Source organism: Solanum pennellii, chromosome 6 (assembly GCF_001406875.1).
Source record: "Solanum pennellii chromosome 6, SPENNV200".
NCBI classification, from domain to species: Eukaryota; Viridiplantae; Streptophyta; class Magnoliopsida; order Solanales; family Solanaceae; genus Solanum; species Solanum pennellii.
The window spans coordinates 59,962,481-59,981,688 of record NC_028642.1 but is presented as its reverse complement, the minus strand read 5'-3'; the positions used below and the strand labels follow the sequence as shown (position 1 = coordinate 59,981,688).

At 33.8% G+C, this 19,208-nt stretch overlaps 3 protein-coding genes across 11 annotated transcripts; all 3 read left to right on the top strand.

Annotated features, from left to right (window-relative positions):
* The first annotated feature begins 876 nt into the window (after positions 1–876).
* Positions 877–4,140, top strand: LOC107021075 (GDSL esterase/lipase At5g33370-like). The gene is made up of 5 exons (XM_015221663.2): positions 877–1,168; positions 1,880–2,007; positions 2,223–2,465; positions 2,911–3,163; positions 3,760–4,140. The coding sequence occupies exons 1-5, from the start codon at positions 937–939 to the stop codon at positions 3,987–3,989; spliced, it is 1,086 nt and encodes a 361-aa protein (XP_015077149.1). The 5' UTR covers positions 877–936; the 3' UTR covers positions 3,990–4,140.
* Positions 4,141–5,540: 1,400 nt separating this feature from the next.
* On the top strand, positions 5,541–13,939 carry LOC107021072. Of its 3 annotated transcripts, none has more exons than XR_003579008.1 (17): positions 5,541–5,806; positions 5,899–6,004; positions 7,409–7,477; positions 7,641–7,817; positions 7,923–7,996; positions 8,454–8,556; positions 8,954–8,996; positions 9,355–9,417; positions 9,794–10,023; positions 10,194–10,314; positions 10,395–10,489; positions 10,665–10,778; positions 10,850–11,020; positions 11,643–11,786; positions 11,864–12,009; positions 12,483–12,765; positions 13,301–13,438. XR_003579008.1 is itself a non-coding variant. In XM_015221655.2 (16 exons), the coding sequence occupies exons 1-16, from the start codon at positions 5,737–5,739 to the stop codon at positions 13,450–13,452; spliced, it is 1,878 nt and encodes a 625-aa protein (XP_015077141.1). In that variant the 5' UTR covers positions 5,542–5,736; the 3' UTR covers positions 13,453–13,939. The 3 variants fall into 3 exon arrangements, 1 of the variants encoding a protein (XP_015077141.1); XR_001456991.2 differs by having other exon boundaries at positions 12,483–12,688; positions 13,301–13,436; XM_015221655.2 differs by lacking the exon at positions 12,483–12,765 and having other exon boundaries at positions 5,542–5,806; positions 13,301–13,939.
* Positions 13,940–14,498: 559 nt separating this feature from the next.
* LOC107021077 (protein YIF1B-like) lies at positions 14,499–18,877 on the top strand. Of its 7 annotated transcripts, none has more exons than XM_015221667.2 (6): positions 14,499–14,641; positions 14,706–14,796; positions 15,481–15,653; positions 17,417–17,515; positions 17,614–17,765; positions 18,340–18,877. In XM_015221667.2, the coding sequence occupies exons 3-6, from the start codon at positions 15,483–15,485 to the stop codon at positions 18,725–18,727; spliced, it is 810 nt and encodes a 269-aa protein (XP_015077153.1). In that variant the 5' UTR covers positions 14,499–14,641; positions 14,706–14,796; positions 15,481–15,482; the 3' UTR covers positions 18,728–18,877. The 7 variants fall into 7 exon arrangements, with proteins under 7 accessions (XP_015077153.1, XP_015077151.1, XP_015077154.1 ...); XM_015221665.2 differs by having other exon boundaries at positions 15,465–15,653; XM_015221668.2 differs by having other exon boundaries at positions 14,530–14,641; positions 14,724–14,796.
* Positions 18,878–19,208: the final 331 nt, after the last annotated feature.

Genomic DNA, 19,208 nt, shown 5'->3' with positions numbered 1-19,208 from the left:
AGGTTATTTCACTGGTCACATATAATTGTGAATTGAGTGTGGGCACATGAGTCTCAACTGCTAAAAAGCGATTATCAAGTGCCCCTGGCCCCAACTTCTCTGAATGAAATGACCTCTTTTTCAATCTGTACTGGATCTCATCAGCTCTCTACCACTTAGCTAGAATTTTGATAATTAACTTTGTGGTCTTTACTTCTTCCCCATAATTTGGTAATTAACTCTGTGCTCTATAATGCATGCAAGATAAGGGAAATTCCTTTTTTATTAAGTGACGAAATTCAACTAACATGGGTTGTGGTGCAATGGTGGACAATGGGGAGTCAGAAATTTCACAAAATATAGCACGACAAAAACTCATTTAAAAAAGTAGAACTAGTAAGATTTAAACACAGGAGCACTTCCTCATACTAAGGAGGTGAAACCATTGGGCTATAAATAGCTTGTTATGTTAAGGGTGTTCAAAATATGTTATTTAATGTATCATTTTATTCGTATATACAGTATTTTTTTTCCCAACGAAAGGTATCCAATTGGACACCCTGACTACCATGTGGCTACACCACGAGAGTGCTTCACCCTTAATTAGAGGTCTCGAATTCGAATCGGAAGCCATACCCATTGAACCTGCTCTAAATTCGCCACCCTAACTAAGTGAGAGACCAATGTACTGATGAAAGGCTTAGCTTGAAGCACGTATAATGAAGGGCAAACTAATTAATTGTTACAAAAATGTAGTTTTGTTGCTAAGTTGGCCCCCAATTTTACTCACTTTTGAAAGCCGCCTATTTAATACATTCCAACTAACTAAGAACAATAATCCATATTCCATAGTCATCCCCTTTAATTTCCTATATATATACTTTATACTACTAATATAAATCAAAATAGTTTATTACTAGTACTCTTATCTTTCTAGTTACTACTACTAGTCAAAAAATGCCTACTGCTACTATTTTCCTAGTGGTGTTATTTATTGGAAAATTTATAAGTTGTAGTGAGGGTGCACCTCGTGCTTTCTTTGTGTTTGGTGACTCTCTTGTTGATAATGGCAACAATAATTATTTACTAACTTCAGCAAGGGCAGATTCTCCACCTTATGGAATTGATTATCCAACTCATCGTCCTACTGGTCGTTTCTCTAATGGCTTCAATATACCTGATCTTATAAGTAACATTCTCAACTCTCTTTTTTTCTTTTTTTATACGAGATGCGAATCTAGAGTTGATTTATTATTGAGTTTATATGAATCAATTACTTTTATCTTGATTCGTAAATGTAGGTATTATTCGCAATGTCTAGCCTTTATGGGTCCACCTTTTAAATTATGTCAATATTGACTCGCATAGTTAAGTTTGTCTTTAGAAGTTGTTGGATGAACTATTATTTTTTGGGAAATAAATTTATATTCTGTGTGAACAAATTTTAAAAATCTGTTTAACTTAAAAAAGGGTTTTTTTTTTATTATTTTAAAAAGTAATACTTTTGGCAATTGACAGTTTGTTTTGGCTAATCAATTTAAAAAACACTTTTATAAATATTAAACCAATAATTTGTGATTGACCAAGGTTTCAAAAGTGATTAAAAGAATAGATTTTACTAATAGTAGAATACTTATTCCACCCCAACCTAAAATGTTTGGCCAAACTCTTCAAACTTGGTCACATAGGCTATGAATTAAATAGTGGACTAGAAAGGCCAATTGTGCAAATGGGGATCTAATTTAAAGAGCCCAGCTACTTCTAAATGCAAAATTTAGCCCACTTGACTTAGAGGGATGTGATTTAAATAGTAGCCTAAAAACGTCCAATTGTGCAAATGTCCCAAAAGTGAATCTTATTTAATTTCTTGTTATTAATTAATGATAATATGTATGGACAGGCCAAGAGCTTGGTGCTGAGGCTACATTGCCTTATTTGAACCCTGAGCTTAATGGAGATAAATTGCTTGTTGGAGCAAATTTTGCTTCTGCTGGAATTGGAATTCTTAACGATACTGGAATTCAGTTTGTAAGTACAATTATTCTATTTATATTTTGAGTTGAATATTTCAAATTCACGCTCAGTAAGAGAAACAAAGATTTTTCTTTATGAACCTCAGACCTCTAGTTAAAGAATTAAGGAGCATCCTCATTCGCTGTACCATATTCATTGATAATATCTTGAATTTATGGTTGATATATATATTTTGCTTTTAATTCATTAACTTTTTTTTGTTGTTGTAGGCAAACATAATAAGAATATCGACACAATTACAAAACTTTGAACAGTACCAAACACGAGTGAGTGCTCTTATAGGAGAAGAACAAACAGAGCGGCTAGTAAATGGAGCACTTGTTCTTATTACTTTGGGAGGCAATGACTATGTCAACAATTATTTTTTCACGCCAATTTCTGCAAGACGACTTCAGTATAATCTTCAAGATTTCTCTGTTTATATCATTTCTGAGTATCGAAAGATCTTAATGGTAATTGATCAATATAATTGCTCTTTTATTTAATTACGTGACATTATTTTAGTCAATAACAAAGAGAATGACACATAATTAGTGTTTATTAATTTGTATAGTATAATTGAGTCCGTCGATTGTGTTTTTAGTAGTGTTAAGACTTGCAATAAAAAGTTTCGCTTTTGCCTGTGCCTATTTTGTGGCCAAATAAATTTGTTTTTTAGTAATCCGGGCTATGCACCTAAGTTTACATAAGATTAAATTTTGATTAGCTCTAACACAACTTTAAAGCTATGAACGGATTAGATCATGACCCGCTTTGTTTCAGGATGTATGATTAGTCTGCTTATTTACCACCTCTATTTATCTACAATATCGAACTTTTTAAGTATCATCTTTGATTTTTTTCTCTCTAAACGTGTAGTTGTAAAGTAACAACAACAAAACATCAAATTGTTTGCAGAGACTATATGATTTGGGAGCTAGAAGAGTTTTAGTGACAGGATCAGGTCCATTAGGTTGTGTCCCATCTAGTCTAGCCTCAAGGAGTGTCAATGGAGAATGTGCTGAGGAGCCTCAAAAAGCCTCTGCAATTTTCAACCCTCTCCTTGTCCAAATGATTCAAGGACTCAATCAAGAACTTGGCTCTAATATCTTTGTTGCTGCAAATGCTATGGAGATGCAGAATGACTTCATCAAAGATCCCCAAGCTTTTGGTATCACTTTTTTAATTTACGTTCGATATTTTATTTGCGTTTTGATTAATTTGAATTTGCTTCGATAAAATAGGGTTTAATATTGTCTACTGAAAGCGACTCATTTTTATGGGGTGTGAATTTGAAATTTATGTTTTAAAGATGGAAGAGTAGTTATCAATGCTATAATAAACATGATAATATGATAATTTGGAAAATAGATTACGCACTATAACGTGTTAAATTTCATTTTTATAATGTAATTTTTTTTTACCATATACATAGTTTTAATTCTGATTAACATATAGACATGTTTGTGTAAAACAATTTTATATAACATGTTTTAGTAAATTTCTAGATTTATTTTTTAAGTTACCAATTTTACGTGTTATAGACGACTACGTAAAGTTATGTTTTGTTGATCTATTAGTCTCTTTTTACGATATCAATAAGAAGTTAATTAACTCATGTTATAGACAATTACCTAAAATTATTTTTATATAATCTAATGGTTTTAAAAAGTAACTTACTACGATAGGTTAAGTTACAAATTATTGTTTAATAATATTGATATATAGAAATTAATTTACTGTTTTTAACTTTTAAATAATGAACAGGTTTTGTGACGTCAAAAATAGCATGTTGTGGACAAGGACCCTATAATGGAATAGGCATTTGCACATCTTCTTCAAATCTATGCCCCAACAGAGATTTATATGCATTTTGGGATCCTTTTCATCCTTCTGAACGTGCCAACAAAATTATTGTTCAAACACTTTTTACTGGTTCTGATAAGTACATGACACCAATGAACTTGAGCACCATTATGGCTATTGACTCTCTCTAAATCCAATTATCAAATTATATAATAGGTATCTTCTTGAAATTTTATGTTTTAAAGTTGCTAGCTAACTCAATGCAACTTTATTATATGTATTATTGTAATTTTTTAGTATATATTATTTATAAATTTATGATGAATTGTTTTAAAGTTGCTACCCAAGTCAATGCAACTTTATTATAGTTATAGTTAGTAATTTTTCTATATATTTACATATATGATGAATGAAATGGGAAATGAAATGTTTTTTTCTCTAATTTATAATCATTTAGTTGTTAATGTATACAAGTTTAATTTATTTTTTTTGTTTTTTTTATTCACAAACTTGAAAAGCACATATGAAAGAAGCAATTTATTATTTGAGTCATCTTATATTAAAAATAATAATGTCTCACTTACTCGTGGTCGTGAAAATAAACAAAAAGTTAAAATAAGAACAATTTCGTTGCAACATCAACAATACTTTGAAGTGAACCAATGCATAATTGACAAACTTTTTAAATTACTTCTACATATATTTCTGATACTCCTACATGATTTGTCAATTACACCAACATACTTTATATCTAGGTTTGCTTGTGGTATGATCAAAACTTGAAGTAATTAAATTTCTAATAAAATTAATAATAATGCAAAAAATAAGAGTTTTTTCTTTAATTACTGTGTGAATAATCTTTTACTTGTAGAATTCTTATTTAATGAGACTAAAAAAGAAAGAAAATTATCATGACTTTTACACGATATTAAATCACGTTATTTTAACAAATTAGAAATTATATATGAGATTACTAAGTTCAAAATTTTATAGTAGGAGGAGTTGATGTTTTAGAGAGTTTTTGGTAGAGTATGTTTATTTTTGTTTTGAGAGTATGTCTATTTTGATTCTATAAATATAATAATCTTGAACATTTTCAGTCGTTTGTTAAAATGGAACATTTTTTATCTAACAAGTAGAATGAACTTAAAAACTGATAGTGATCATTGAAAATCATAAAACAATAAATCAAAAGAAAAAATCTATCGATTTTTGAACCAATTGAAAAGTCAATCACTTTGAGCCCAACTTAAAAATAAAATAAAACTAATCGAGCTTAGTTTCCTCCCGCCAAATGTTTGAAAAGATAAAAAACCGTTTAAGTTGAGTCATTTAAATACTATTCAATTTCTTTTTATGACAACCAATTAGGTTCGATCGATTTTTTAGTCAAACTTTTAAAAATATATCGATCGAGCTCAATTAACTAATTGACATCAATTTTAATCCATTTTATTCTTTAAATTATATAATAACAAATCAATGAGTCGATTGAGTTTTTGATTGATTTGAAAGTAACTTAATTTTTTAAAATTAATTTTATTGTGCTTTCTAAATAATTATCACTAAAATTTTTAATTTATTTAACTAGTTGAACTAAAGATGCTCTATTTAATTTTTTTTCATGAATTCACATATTCAACAACACATAATTACATATTTAAAGAAATAAAATAATAAACCTATGAGTTTAAATAAGATATAATTTTATTTTAGCTAAAAACTCATGTTTTACAAGTGAATATTTAGACTGTGAATTATCAAGCAAACCTAGAAGAGAAGACGCCCCAAGTCATAACCTTTTTTCCATTTTGGTGTTAAATTCTGCTATAATTTTTTTAAAAATTAGTTATTTTATTTCTTTCGCATTTTGTATATGAATTTTCGGAACCCCATTTGTTAAAAAATGGAGTAGTAGTATCTTAGGGTTGTGAAAACATGGGGGAAATTAAAGTTCCATCGTTAGTTAACTTGTGCATTTACTCAATTAGAGATGAACTCATTCAAGGTAATTGTTTTTGTTGTTTATGGGAATCATAATTTTTCTTATTATATATTTTGCTATTGCTTAACATTTTTTGTTTTTGTTTTTATTTTCAGTTGATGATCTTAATCTTTCATCAGTATTGTATCGCCTTCCTACGGAGTTGTTCGATCAGTTGCTGTTGCAGTTACCTCCATTGGCATTGCAGAAATTACAACAAGGGTTTTTATCTCAGCACTCTATTATAGATTATATATGTTTCTTTAAACAATTTTTGTGAATCGTGGTGTCTGTGTCAGCTTGTGTACACCTTGATTGATTCTATCAGGTGCCTGCTGCGTCTCGCCAGCACAGGTACCGGTAATATCCACCAAGGCTTGGATGATGGAAAGAATTCACTTAGTATTTCTTGCCTCTGACGTGAGATTTGAATTTGAGACATCATAGTTTTCAACGGATTTCATTAAACTATAGGAATTTTGAGAATCCCTCTATTTGGAGAACCCTTTTGAGTATTGGATTGCAAGATAGGTTGTTAGATCAACTATGCTATATATTATGTGTTTTTACCAAACATTTTTTTATCCTAAAATATTTTTTTGCTGTGGGTGGTGGGTTGGTGGTGGTTAAATTAAATCGACCCTCATTCTTTATCACTGCAACAACAGCGTGAGCTTACACTGGAAGCCAAATTCACATAGCCGGAGTTATTAAAAGATCCCTATATTTATTTTTCTAATAACCGCGGTGTCTGTGCGACTTTGCTTTGCATCTCGACTAATTCCACGAGGTATAGGTACCAGTAAAATTTTTTCCATCAAGGCTTGGGTAGATGAGAAGATACCGCATCGTGTTTTTTTGCTTCCGTTGAGATTTGAACCTGAGGCATCACAGTTTTGAACCCACTTCATTTAACTATTGGAACTTTGAGACTCCTATATTCGGAGAACCCCTGTGTGTTTTTAATGAGAAGTAATTGAGTTTTGGATTGGAAGTGGCTCCATTGGAGCTGAATGGATATTGAAATTCATACTGCTGACTGACTAGTTTGGGATTGACCACATTGTAGAGCCTTATTTAAAATAGCCGTGACTTAATTATCCACATTGTACGTTCAAAAGCATGAATATAATTACTTATCTCCATTTTGATATGCTTTTTATTGAGTTGAGGGTCTTCGTAACCTCTCCACAGACTCCAGCTCCCAAGGTTGAGTAAGGTCTGCACATACTCTACCCTCCCCAAGCCCTACCCATGGGATTACACTGAGTATGTTGTTGTTGTTATTGTCAGAGAATACTTCTGTTCCAAACCACTTCTGCTCTCAAAAATCTATTCTCTCTTTTAATCTACTGAAAGCTCTTTTGTAATTACTTCTAAACCAAAGGGCCATGAATAAAAGACTTATAGTTTGAAACTTTTGGTGCATCTGACAATTTGAGGAATTGGTTTTGAATTAAGTGTGATGAAGCTAGTTAACTGTGAATTGATCAACATTTTAGGTAGATCATATGTATAACTGATATAGGTGGTTGATATTATTTAGGTTTTTTTATATGAACCTTTATGTAGTGGGAGGGGTGCATTATAGTGCCTGAACTTTAACCAGAAAATCTTGTGTTGCAGGAAATCTGTTATCTTGGATGATCATGAGCTTTTGACTGACGGTGTTGATAATCAGAGAAAGCGTAAAAGGTCTGCATCTGTAGAAATATAGGAATTAAGTGAGTTTTTTTCAGCTTCCTGGTCATAAAGAAAGAGTATGTTACATCATGGGTAATATTTGTAGAGGTTGCCTGGATATACATGATCTGCAAATGATTCTATTGTGAATGGAACTTGAAATATGTTTCTGCAGATATCTGAATTTTGAGGAAGAGTGGAAAAATCTGTATGAAGCTCGGTGGCCTGCTTTTGGTTGGAGGAGTAAGAATTTCAGGAGTAAGTCATCTGCCAGATCAGCAAACCAAAAAGAAGTAGAGTGTGAATCCGCAAATGACTGGCAACAGATGTATTGGGAAGCACATTTGCAGAAGTATGAACATCAAATGATCTACTTATTGGTGGTTACCAGTTACCACTATTTTATATGGCTTCAGTTCACCTGTCATTTTAAAATTCTACATTTTTTGAGGAACAGTTGCCTGGATACAGCAGCAGAGTTGACTTTATTCCCATCTTTTCGTGGTCGGATTAGTGAAATAGAAGTTCCAGGTAAGAGATTCATGTTGATTGATGTCTCTTATCATCCATCACACTACTTTCTGGCAATCATTTTTCGGCAGCCATGCCCAGATTCTTCTTCATGCATCCTCTTTTAGATGCTGTCTTGGGTTGAAATCTAATTTTTCTATTGAACATTCAAATCCTCTAGTGGGGTAACTTTTCTTTCTTCCTTTTCTTCTTGTCTATTTGGGTAAGGATTAAGGAATATTTTATACACACACTACGTGAAAGCTATATTTTGGACAAAGGGTTTAAATAGGATTTTGAAGAAGTTTGCATCTTTTCAGATGCCTTTGTTTTGTCTATATTTTTGTATCACAAGTAGTATTTGTATGCAGAAGTCTTTCCCTGTTCTGGAAAAAATGTAACTCAAGAAAGTTCCACAAAAATGCCCTAAACTAGCCATAGAAGATTTAGTTGATACAAGCTTCTTTTGTTTGTGCAGAATCAATCTTAAACTATATTGATCATAGGGGACGCATCAGTAGATTCACCTGTGACTATTCCAAGTTCGCTTATCATTGCCAACAATTTGGATCGTATGCCAGGTGTATTTTTACAAAAAAAATTAATTCTGCAGGTGTTATCTCTTCGGAGGACAATGAGCTTCATGACAGAAATATTTTTAAATGCCATATGCAAATAAATGTTCCTATTATTCTGAGTCATCATCTTGAACACTGCATTTGTGAAGTATCATTGAAGGTTGAAACTGGTGTTCTCTCCTCTGCAGTTTTCTACTTTCTTTTCCTTTTTTTCCTCCTTGAAACAGGGTGTGTGCAGAGTAAGTGGTTGTTTTGAACATTAAAAGCACAAATTTGAGCCTTCAAGTGCATTTAGACCCTTCATTGCAAATGATATGTGCAGCTACATATTGTGTTTCAACTACCTTTCTTGATGTTCTCAAACATAACTCATTTTTTAATTACATTTGTTTGATTGCAGGCACCTGAGATTGCCAAATGTTCTGTGTGTGGAAGAAACTTGTGTAAGTTGTAGTGTTGCACGTACTGTGCTCTATATGTTCTCTATTTCCAATTGAAAGTCCAATTTGACTTTCTAAGATCAAGCAGGGCATTTTAATTTTTAAATTGAAATCATATATAAATGTTTAACTACTTGACGCAGATAAAAAAAAGCTTCTAATTGATGATACTTGTGTGAAATTTCAATTTCTAATTTTGTCGTCAAATAGAAAAAGAACGTAAAAAGCAAGTTAGGAAATGCTGGTTTAATGTATATTCAGGCATAACATTAAATATGCAGAGAAGAGATTAATTGATTTGATGACATATAAGGCTTCCTTTAGTTTGTCTACATTATTACCTTATATTTCTTTGTTGCAGCTTTTACTTAGAAATGCAAGGTTGGAGAGTTTGGAACTACAATGGATTAAGTCTTATATGCACGTAAGTTTAGTTCTTTTGTATATGTGCTGTACATCTTAGCTTTCAGGAAAAAGCAAAATTTACATGTAACAAAACTAAGAAGAGGAAAGATTAACCTGTAAGAAACTGTTTGACATAAGATTCAAGACATGCCATTGGCATCAGATCCTAATATATACTTTGACATACATTTATTTCTGGAATTCAAGTCAGAACTAAATGTGTGAAACATAATTGTTGTCTCAAGTGCTTGTGCATTTTCTGTTTGGCATCTGTAGTAATAATGAAATTTGCAAACATTTCTTTGTTTTGAACAGTTATATCTTCTGGAGTAGAACTTGTTATGCTGAAGAATTAACTATTTACACTGCTTTTCTTGTGGCTTTCAACCTTACAGGTCGAGGGGTTATGCAAACTCATCAGCCAGAACTATCGATCCCTTAAGTCAATTAAATTCATGCATTGCAAGTTTACAGTTTCTTCTCTTGATGCAATTTGTGACTTGCTATGCATGCACAGTCCTCAAGCACTTGGGATGCAACATTTCTCAATCAAGACATCAAACTTCCTAGAGAACAACTTTCAATCCTTGCCAGCTGGACTGATATCTTTGCTATCATCAGGGAGGTATAGCGGATTTCACTGCAGCTTCCATCAGCTTCTTTATTCAACTGTTCTATGCTTTATTCTCATAATGATTCCATAGACTTACATTCTGTGCGACATGGTAGATTCCATCTACTGTAACCCACTAAGTGATTCCATAGACTTACATTTGTGCATCGTGTTTCTGCTAGGTCCTTGTCTTCACTATGCTTATCAGACAACCATCTTCCTCGCCATTTTGCGAGGAAAGTATTTGATACCCTCGTTGATGCTTCATCTGGTATTACCGTTCTGGACCTTTCAGAAAACAATGTGAGTAACAATATTTGCTCTGCTTTTTCTATTATACTGATGTAATCATTAATCAACCTATAGAAAATTTCACACTGCAGATCGCGGGATGGCTTTCTCATTTTAAATATAAGAACAGAAGTAGCACAGATGGGACATATAATTCATTGAAGTCATTAAAGGAGCTTAATTTAAGGTATGCTTTGACTTTTCTATTCATGCCTCAAAGAAGTCTCTTCTCATACTGAACAGCCTTAGCATAAGCAGTTCCACAGTAAATTTAATCACAACCGACTTAATGAATCACGAAAGGCGTATTTGTATTGTCATCTTCACTGCAATACAAAGTTTACTTGGTTCTCCAACTTCAGGAACTGCAATCTACAGATGGACGATGTGGATTGTCTCAGATATGCTCTAGTCCACGTACCTAATCTGGAGCAACTCGATCTCAGTGACAATCCTATCGAGACTTCTGGAATCAGGTTTATTGAATTAAGCCATCAGTATTCAGTGACCAACTTGCCAAGGTCTCACAAGTGCGTTTTTCTTTCAGGTGTCTAATCCCCTACTTCAAAGAGACGTCCTATAAATATTTCCCCCTTGTCGAATTGAAGTTGGAAAGTTGTGAGCTTACATGCTTTGGAGTTTGTGAACTTCTAGAAGCTCTTTCATCTTTGAGAAAACCACTGAATTTTCTCTCGATCGGAGGCAACTCTCTTGGCAGGTTGGTAAAATGGATACAATTACAATATTATATTCAACTTCCGTAATTCTTCTCCTAGATAGATGATATTTTCTGAGGGAAAACCACATATGACCCGGAGAGTTTGTTTATCAGTTGGCCTTCACATGCTTTCTTTGTGCTTTAAGTTTGTAAGAGTTTCCACTTTATCAGCTAAACTTGGGAGACATTCTAAGCCTTGTTCTGGGTTAAATTGATCCCATGTTAAACTGCTTGGCTGATAAGGTGAATGCCGTCATGGAAAATTTGCTGCAAATCTAATCTTTACCTTTTGTCCCGGGAGTTGTATATCAGGCTTTTTCATTATTTGGTGCTTTGATAGTTTTCCTTTTGTTATGAAGTTAACTCTGTAATAGGATCACCAAAATCTGAGAGCCTCTTGCATTTGATTTCTTGCTGACTTTTTAGATCTCAGATCTCCTTTTAATCTTTGCTAAATTATATCTCGTTTGACACCGATCACACTGCAGAAGCTTATCTGTGCGATATATACCCTTTCTTACCCTCATTAGACACTTCCAAGCTTTCTTTCAAAATTTTGATGCTTCCAACCTTATTCATGGGACAGCTTTTGATATAACTTATTTCTCAATTTTTTTTGTAGTGAGATAGGAACAGCACTAGGGAAGTTTCTATGCGGTGGTATTCAAGCTCTTGATATTGAAGACATTGGACTAGGTTCTTCTGGCTTCATGAGAGCAGGCCAAGCGATAGTGAAGGAAACAAAGCTCCACTCAATCAACATAAGGTGAAATGGAGTTTTCATTGAAAACTTTAGCTTATGGATTTTGAACTGAGAGTAACATGTTCATTAAACTTATGCAGCAAGAATCGAGGTGGAATTGAAACTGCAAGATTTCTGTCAAAGCTTTTCTCTCATGCTCCAGATCTTTCAACAGTAAATGCAAAATACAACTTTATGCCCAAAGAATCTTTGTCAATCCTTTCCTCTGCTGTAAAAGCTGCAAAAGGTACAACATTCTAATGCTCAGTTTCTTCTCTCGTTTTGGTTTCTCTCTGTTGCATAAGTTTCTTCCTTTTGTCAGTTGCTAATAATGGGTCGATAAATTGTGACAAAGTAACAACCTTTTAGCATGTGACATATCTCTTTTGCTGATTTTTTTGGTTTAAGTGAATGTAAAATTCTATCAGAAAATAGCAATAGAGATGAACGCAACCCATCTACAAGAGCCTGACAATGAATACAGAAAATATCAAGCATGTGAAATTGAAGAATGAAATCTTACTATTATATAAATTATCAAGATCTATCTTTCTAAAAAAAGAATAAAAAAATATTAAGATCTATCGTTTTCCCAAGAAAAGATAAGTTACTCCATTATGGAGCTAGTGTTGCTAATGAAAATATTTTAGCCCTTTAAATAAAAAAAATAGACAGAAACGCTCAAGAAGAATAATTTTTCCTATTTAATATGCAACACAGGAAGCGTCAATATACACATGATTGCGGCTTCACAGTTTGAATCATGCTGTGGAAAAACATTTGGTGTTTAAGTTCGGAGGAGGGTAGAGGAGCAGGCCTGTACTCCCTTTGGAGTTCTGAACCTGCTGTTTCCTTACGAAGTGGACTCAGGCTAATAACGTTATGCCACGGGCTTTCTCCCATATGAAAAGATTCCCAATTTAGAGGTTCTTTTTATTAGTCACTATAATACACAAATATGCATGCCAAGCTGGACTTGGTGTGAAAAGAAGTTCAAACATTTGTAAGTTAATTTCAATTGTTAGCTTTAAAAAAATTGGCTGGAAGGGTAAAATTTAAATTTATGAATTCGAGTTCAAATATTAGTTACAATTAGTTAGTTGGCTGAAATTGTGGATGGAATTGAGATATGTATAAGAGCCTCAGTTTTAGTTTCACACAAGTTGGTGGGAATCCAATCACTTCTGCTCTCAACTTAGCTTTGCTGAGTTAACTTTTCCTTTTTTTTCCCCCTTCTTTTAGCACTCTACTGCACTTTCACACACACACACACACACTTGGTTTTATTATACTTTACTTGAGCCGTGGGTCTACCGTAGACAACCAGAGGCCTTCACAAGGTAGGGGTAAGACTATGTACACACCACACTCCCCAGACTCTACATGTGGGATTACACTGGGTATGTTGTACGTTTCTATAATTTTTTGAGAAACTAGAAACGAAATGTGAGTTGAGTAAATGCATGTCAAAAGCTTTCTGCGCCTTCTGTGTCATTTAATTGTGGGATTCATTGACCTTTTTCTTTGCTATTGATTAGGTAAACTGGAGCATTTGGATTTGAGGGGAAATATCATATGTGGACAACAAGTTCATTTATCTGAGTTGGCTGAGTTTCAGACCAATGGATTTTCTATTTTGGAACTCTCTTCTTCACCAGCTTTAAATGAACCTTATGATGATGATCCTTAGTTGCTTCGTGAGGTTTCTGATGTTGTTGTCAATCATGTTTGGTAATTAAGTGGAGAAAGACAGACGGGAACAGTACCATTGTGATCTCCTCCTCTGGCGCTTGCTTGTGTGAAGGTTTAGAGCCTTTCTCAAAAGATTTAGTCCAACGATAGTTTCATATAAAGATGTGATTTGCCTCTCCCCCACCCCCCAGAAACAGTTGAGCTGGTTGTACTTAAGCTCCAAGGTTTTTACCCCAACAAATCAAATTATATCTGGGAAAAGGTGTTCTATTACAAGTATCTCCATCTGTAATTTTTTTTTCCAGATTTTGACCTTAATTTTTGGTTCGAGGTGCTAGATTAAATCATAGGTGTATGTTGTCAAGAGTTTGAATCCTATTATGATTCAAAGTCTCTGATGGAGGGACGAGTTGTTGTCACCGAAGTTTGAAGTTGAATACTAGAAAATATTCCATCTCAATTTGTGCAAGACTATTTTCTTATTAGTTCGTCCAAAAGGAATTACATCTTTCGATTAGGTTACAAGTTTTAAAAACCTTTTATTCTAAATTTTTTGTGTATAGTCCAACACAATTACATAAATTTGGATGGAAATGAAAGGAGTAATCATCATTATGAGCTGTGCTATTTTCGTAAGTTCTAATTACATAAATTGTGTAAGCAAATTGTATTTGTATCTTAATTTGACATAAACGTTTTATGCGGATATATATTAACTTCTTTGGGCATTACAAAAAAAATATTTTATTTTCTTTCATTGATATTGTTATAAATATTTATTTAATATAATATCAAAAATTATATTAGAAAGTACATCACTTTTTTGATCGAAAAAAGAAAGAAATTTATAAAAAGACAATGCATGATACATGAATTAAATTATGTTGTAAGTTCAATTCGTATGATACATAACACTTGATTAGTAGGTCGATTACTTTTGAATTTTAAACCATATCAACTTACTCTCCAAAATTTTTTAATTATAAAAAGAAACAAAGAAAAAAGAAAAAAATAAGAAGAAAAAGAAGTCTAGTGGGTCGGGTTATAATATACGGGTCTGAGTATGAAGTGAAGTTAGGACCCGACCCGACTTTTAGAACTCTGAAATCTGGAGTTAATAGAGCTAACTGTAAATTCAGGCCTCTGCAGACTCGCTTCCATCTGTTCTTCAGTCAGAGTTTCAATCTGTAAGTCTTCGATTTTTCTCCTTTCAATTCGTTCTTTTTCAATCTGAGAGTTTATCGTTTACAGATCTCCATTACTGGTTAGTTCTTTTGCTTCCTTCGTCAACAGTCAACACAAGAGGATCTGTATTTCGTCGCACTTTTTTTGCATTTTCCTGGTAATCTAAGCTATTTATTTTAATCTTCGATTTATCACTTGATTTTTCTCTCTCTATTGCATCGGTAGTTGCTTGGTATGTAAGTCATAGTGATTTGTGAAATGGAATTACTGATTAATGGATGTTTCCAGCAAATAGGCCGTCTATGTTGTACCTAGGTCGCATGAGCTTTTTTCATGATGAACTGAAATTATTTAATCCGAAAATGTCTTCTATTTTTTTTTAAACAACAAAAGAGTTGCAAAAGGTATGTGTAAGCTGAGGAATTCTCCTACTTTTGCTGATGGAAATTCAATTAAGTGATGAATTAGCTCTTATCCTGCAGAAAAATTAGATAACGGAAGTAATTGTAAGAAGATAAATTTGCATGGTAATCTGGGATCTGTTGAAACTAGATATGCTAAAAAGTACGATCTGATTTAAACAAAGTGATGGAGTCGTTTTCATTATTGGACTGCTAAATCCTTGATTTCTTTCCTCCGAATATCTTTGTATTGAGGTAATGCACTTATTGGGGTGTCCTGGGGGTAGTAATGATAAAATCAGCTAAACAATGTTAGGTGGGAAAAGTGAAGTTTCTGAATTCATCTTGATAATTATCTTTGATATGTAATAGCTTATACCAAGAAAGAAATATGTTGAGTTACTAACAGTTGTCTTGATTAAAGAAAAATCCTCCTGCAGAAATGTATGATAACCTGGGAGCACAATCCGGGGTGCCAAGACCACCTGTTAATACACAGGCAAATCCTTTTGGAAATGCCTTCTCTGGTGGTAGCTCAGGGTTCATCAGAAGTGGACTAGGGGCTTATGGAGAAAAAATCCTTGGTTCCAGTTCTGAATATGTTCAAAGCAATGTAAGTTGCTGCATCCGCTGGTCGTATCTCTACATTGTGCGACTTGCCAAAATAATTTTTTTCCATTAATCATTCCTGAAGTTTTTTGTTCGTGAAAGTGCTTTATGACATAATCAGCAAGGAAATAGTATTCCTTTTTTTTTTTTTGCATTATAGCTTGTTAATTCTCTTACTACTTGAAAATCAATAAATTTCAAATAGCTTTTAGGATGCTGTCTTCACTTTGGTGACATCATCAAGCTGACATTGATACATAATAGCAAATTGAGCTATAAGTGATTAGTCACTTAATCATAATTGAAGCTAGGTGAAGTTATTTACATTCTCCAATTGTTTATCACGTTCTTCATTTTTATAACTTACAAATTTGTTCTCATTATGTACTTTTCCTTACTCCTTGCTGCAATGGTAGCACCCCATGTCCTAATTTGGTCTCTCTCCACTGCACAGTAAACTCAAAAGATTAACAAGGACAGGATTTTATATTCTTTTTTGAGAGGAGAAGGAAAACCTTTTCATATTTAGGTAGATAAATGTTCATTTTTAGTGGTAAAAGTAGAGGATTCTGTTGGAAGATTGAGTCAGATAAACAGAATATTGTGGAGAAGCATGGGATGGCTAATGCCAAGCTCCATCTACTCCAAATAATATGGAAAGGGAGGGCAAAAGTAGAAGAAAGAAAAATATGATTTAGAGCAGCTATTTTTTGTGACGTGTTCTGATTCTGCTCTGTTATCTTGAGTTTAACCTATTTCCTCAAGGGTGTTTGCTGCAGTTATGCAGAAAGTAACTGTAAGTTGAATTACGAACTCTCATGTTGGCTGAGCTTGGAAGGAGATGGTGAGTAGAGATGGGGCATGGGATGGCTCGGTGTGATGCACAGTAGGAGCAAGACTTGGGAGAAAGCTAGAAAGGAATTATATTAGTGGTTTTGATGCAATATGGTTCAAGTCTAGCTAAGCTAATTTAATTGGAGTGGGAATGACCAATCTCCAAATCATAATTCTTGGAAGTTGGTTCATTAGCAAGTTTGAGGGGAAAGCTAGCACGCAGGCATTGAATGTTCGTTGGTGACTACACAAAAGATAGCCTCTTTTTAGTTTATCTTTGGTTCCTGGTATGGAATCTGATGTGCAAGTTATATTGTTTTCCAGAAACAAAAGCCTTGCCCTAATGTGTTAATTGTGTTAAAACCTTCCACAAAAAAAGAAGAAATTGAATTTAGCCCTTGTTATTTATAAATCACATTTAGCGATTCATACTGAGCCATAGGATTACGGTTACATACTTGTAAAAAAATAATGGTTTCGTGAAGTCTATGAGGATTGCCTACTGGGTCGAGCTTGTGGCACTGGGCTTGCCTAGTGCGGGTTACCTCTCCGGTGTGGTTTGCAAGCTATTGCATAGGAGCAGGGGTTTTGCCCTGTGTACACCAAAAGGGTAGCGGCTGCGGGTTTAACTTGTCATCCAAAAAAAATAAAATAAAAAAATAAACAAAGGATTATGCCATAGGTAGCCAGAAAAATCCCCCTTTAAACAAAATTAAGCCAGATTGCATTCCCCCTCCTCTTTGATATGGTGTAGCATTTACCTCTTTGTTAGAGTTTCCTAAATGTGCTCTGAAGCTGTTCATATTTAACATTATTGTCCAAATCATTTTTCCATTCTGTCTTTGGATACTTTATTGCTGAATGATATTGATAAAGTGGTCTAGATTTTCTGATGGAAATATAATTCTAGTTGACAACTTTTTGATTGAACAGATAAGTAGGTATTTTTCCGATCCCCAGTACTATTTCCAAGTGAATGACCAGTACGTGAGAAACAAATTGAAAGTTGTGCTTTTCCCATTCCTACACAGAGTAAGCTCATGAAACCCTTGATCTCTCTGATTGTCACATTACGATCTCAATTTTCTTTTTTTATTGTTACGATTTGTTGCCTTTTCATTTGTCTGTAGGGTCATTGGACAAGAATCACAGAGCCGGTAGGTGGTAGGCTATCCTATAAGCCCCCTATCTTTGATATAAATGCTCCAGATTTGTACATCCCGTTCATGGCATTTGGTACCTACGTTGTTCTTGCGGGTTTATCGTTGGGTCTCCAGGGAAGGTAAGCAGTGTTTTCTCAAGCTTTCTTAACTCTGGTTTCTTGGTGCTCAATAATGAGAAGTTCTTTGATTCTATACTGTCAAATTTCATTGCTTACCTCATATTTGGTTAAAGTGCCAACAAATGTACAGATTCTCATACTGAAGACTAAACTGTTGCTTAAACTGAAAATATTAGCATTGTTAGCATAATTACTTATTTCATGTAACTGTCTTCTAAATGAGAATCCCCACCTCTTCCCATTTGTCTCTTCCTCTTAAATTTAGATGTCCTAGGTTGGCTATGCATGGCTTTCGAGATTCCATTAAAATTTTGTTATATTTTAAACAAATTTGGATTCAAAAGTGAACACAAGGTTAATTTCAAAGAGTTTGAACATCGGAGTGACATACCACAACTTCTAGGCATGCCTAAACCTATTTATCCCCTACCCCCACCCAAAAGATCCATTTCTCTTCCCTTTTTTCCATGCTCACATTCTGTAACTTGCAATACTGTTGGCTTATGGAATAATTTCCTCCATTACCTCCTCTTCCTTTGGTTTGTAGATTCTGAAACTTCTTGTCTGCTGCCAGGTTTACCCCAGAAGCTCTAAATTGGCTATTCATCAAGGGGCTAGTTGGTTGGTTTTTAGAGGTTTCCTTGCTGAAGATGACATTGTTCTCACTGGGTAGTGGAGAGGCTCCTCTCCTTGACATTGTGTCATACGCCGGATATGCTTTTGCAGGATTGTCCATAGCTCTACTTGGAACAATTATATGGAGCCATTCATACTACTTCTTGATGCCATGGACAAGCTTATGCATGGGAATATTCTTAGTGAAGACAATGAAGAGAGTTCTTTTTGCAGAGGTGAGAACGTATGATTCAAGCCGGCATCATTACCTCCTCCTCTTCATCGCCCTAGCTCAGTTCCCACTTCTCTTTTGGCTTGGAAAGATAAGTCTTAACTGGTTCTTTTGAGAAAAATATGGGTTTATCTCCAGCACTAAAATGGTTCAACAGCTGTGAAGTAATGTGAACAATTTTGTGTAGGATTTTCATGTACCTGCAATTGAATCATATATAAACAGGTGGTGTTCAGTGTAATTTATTCTAAATTTTATTTTTTAACTTTCTGATTGCGCTTAATTTTTCCTTTAGATATTGGTTCATTTTCATGTAGTTAGAAGTTTTCAATGAAAGAAGCTTTCAAGTCAAGATGTTGCCTATGAGATTATTTCATCTTAAATTTTTGTTAATTTCATGTAATACAAGTGAATACACAAAATGTAGACATTTTAAATCTAGCACTGATGTTAGAATTGAAATACAATTACTTTGTTTCTTAAAATCATTTTCAACACACTCAATAGCGATTTTAACAATTACTGCGATTACGATCTACATCACCTCTCTATATACTTCACTTCGTTAAATCACTCATAGTTTCTCCATCTAACTT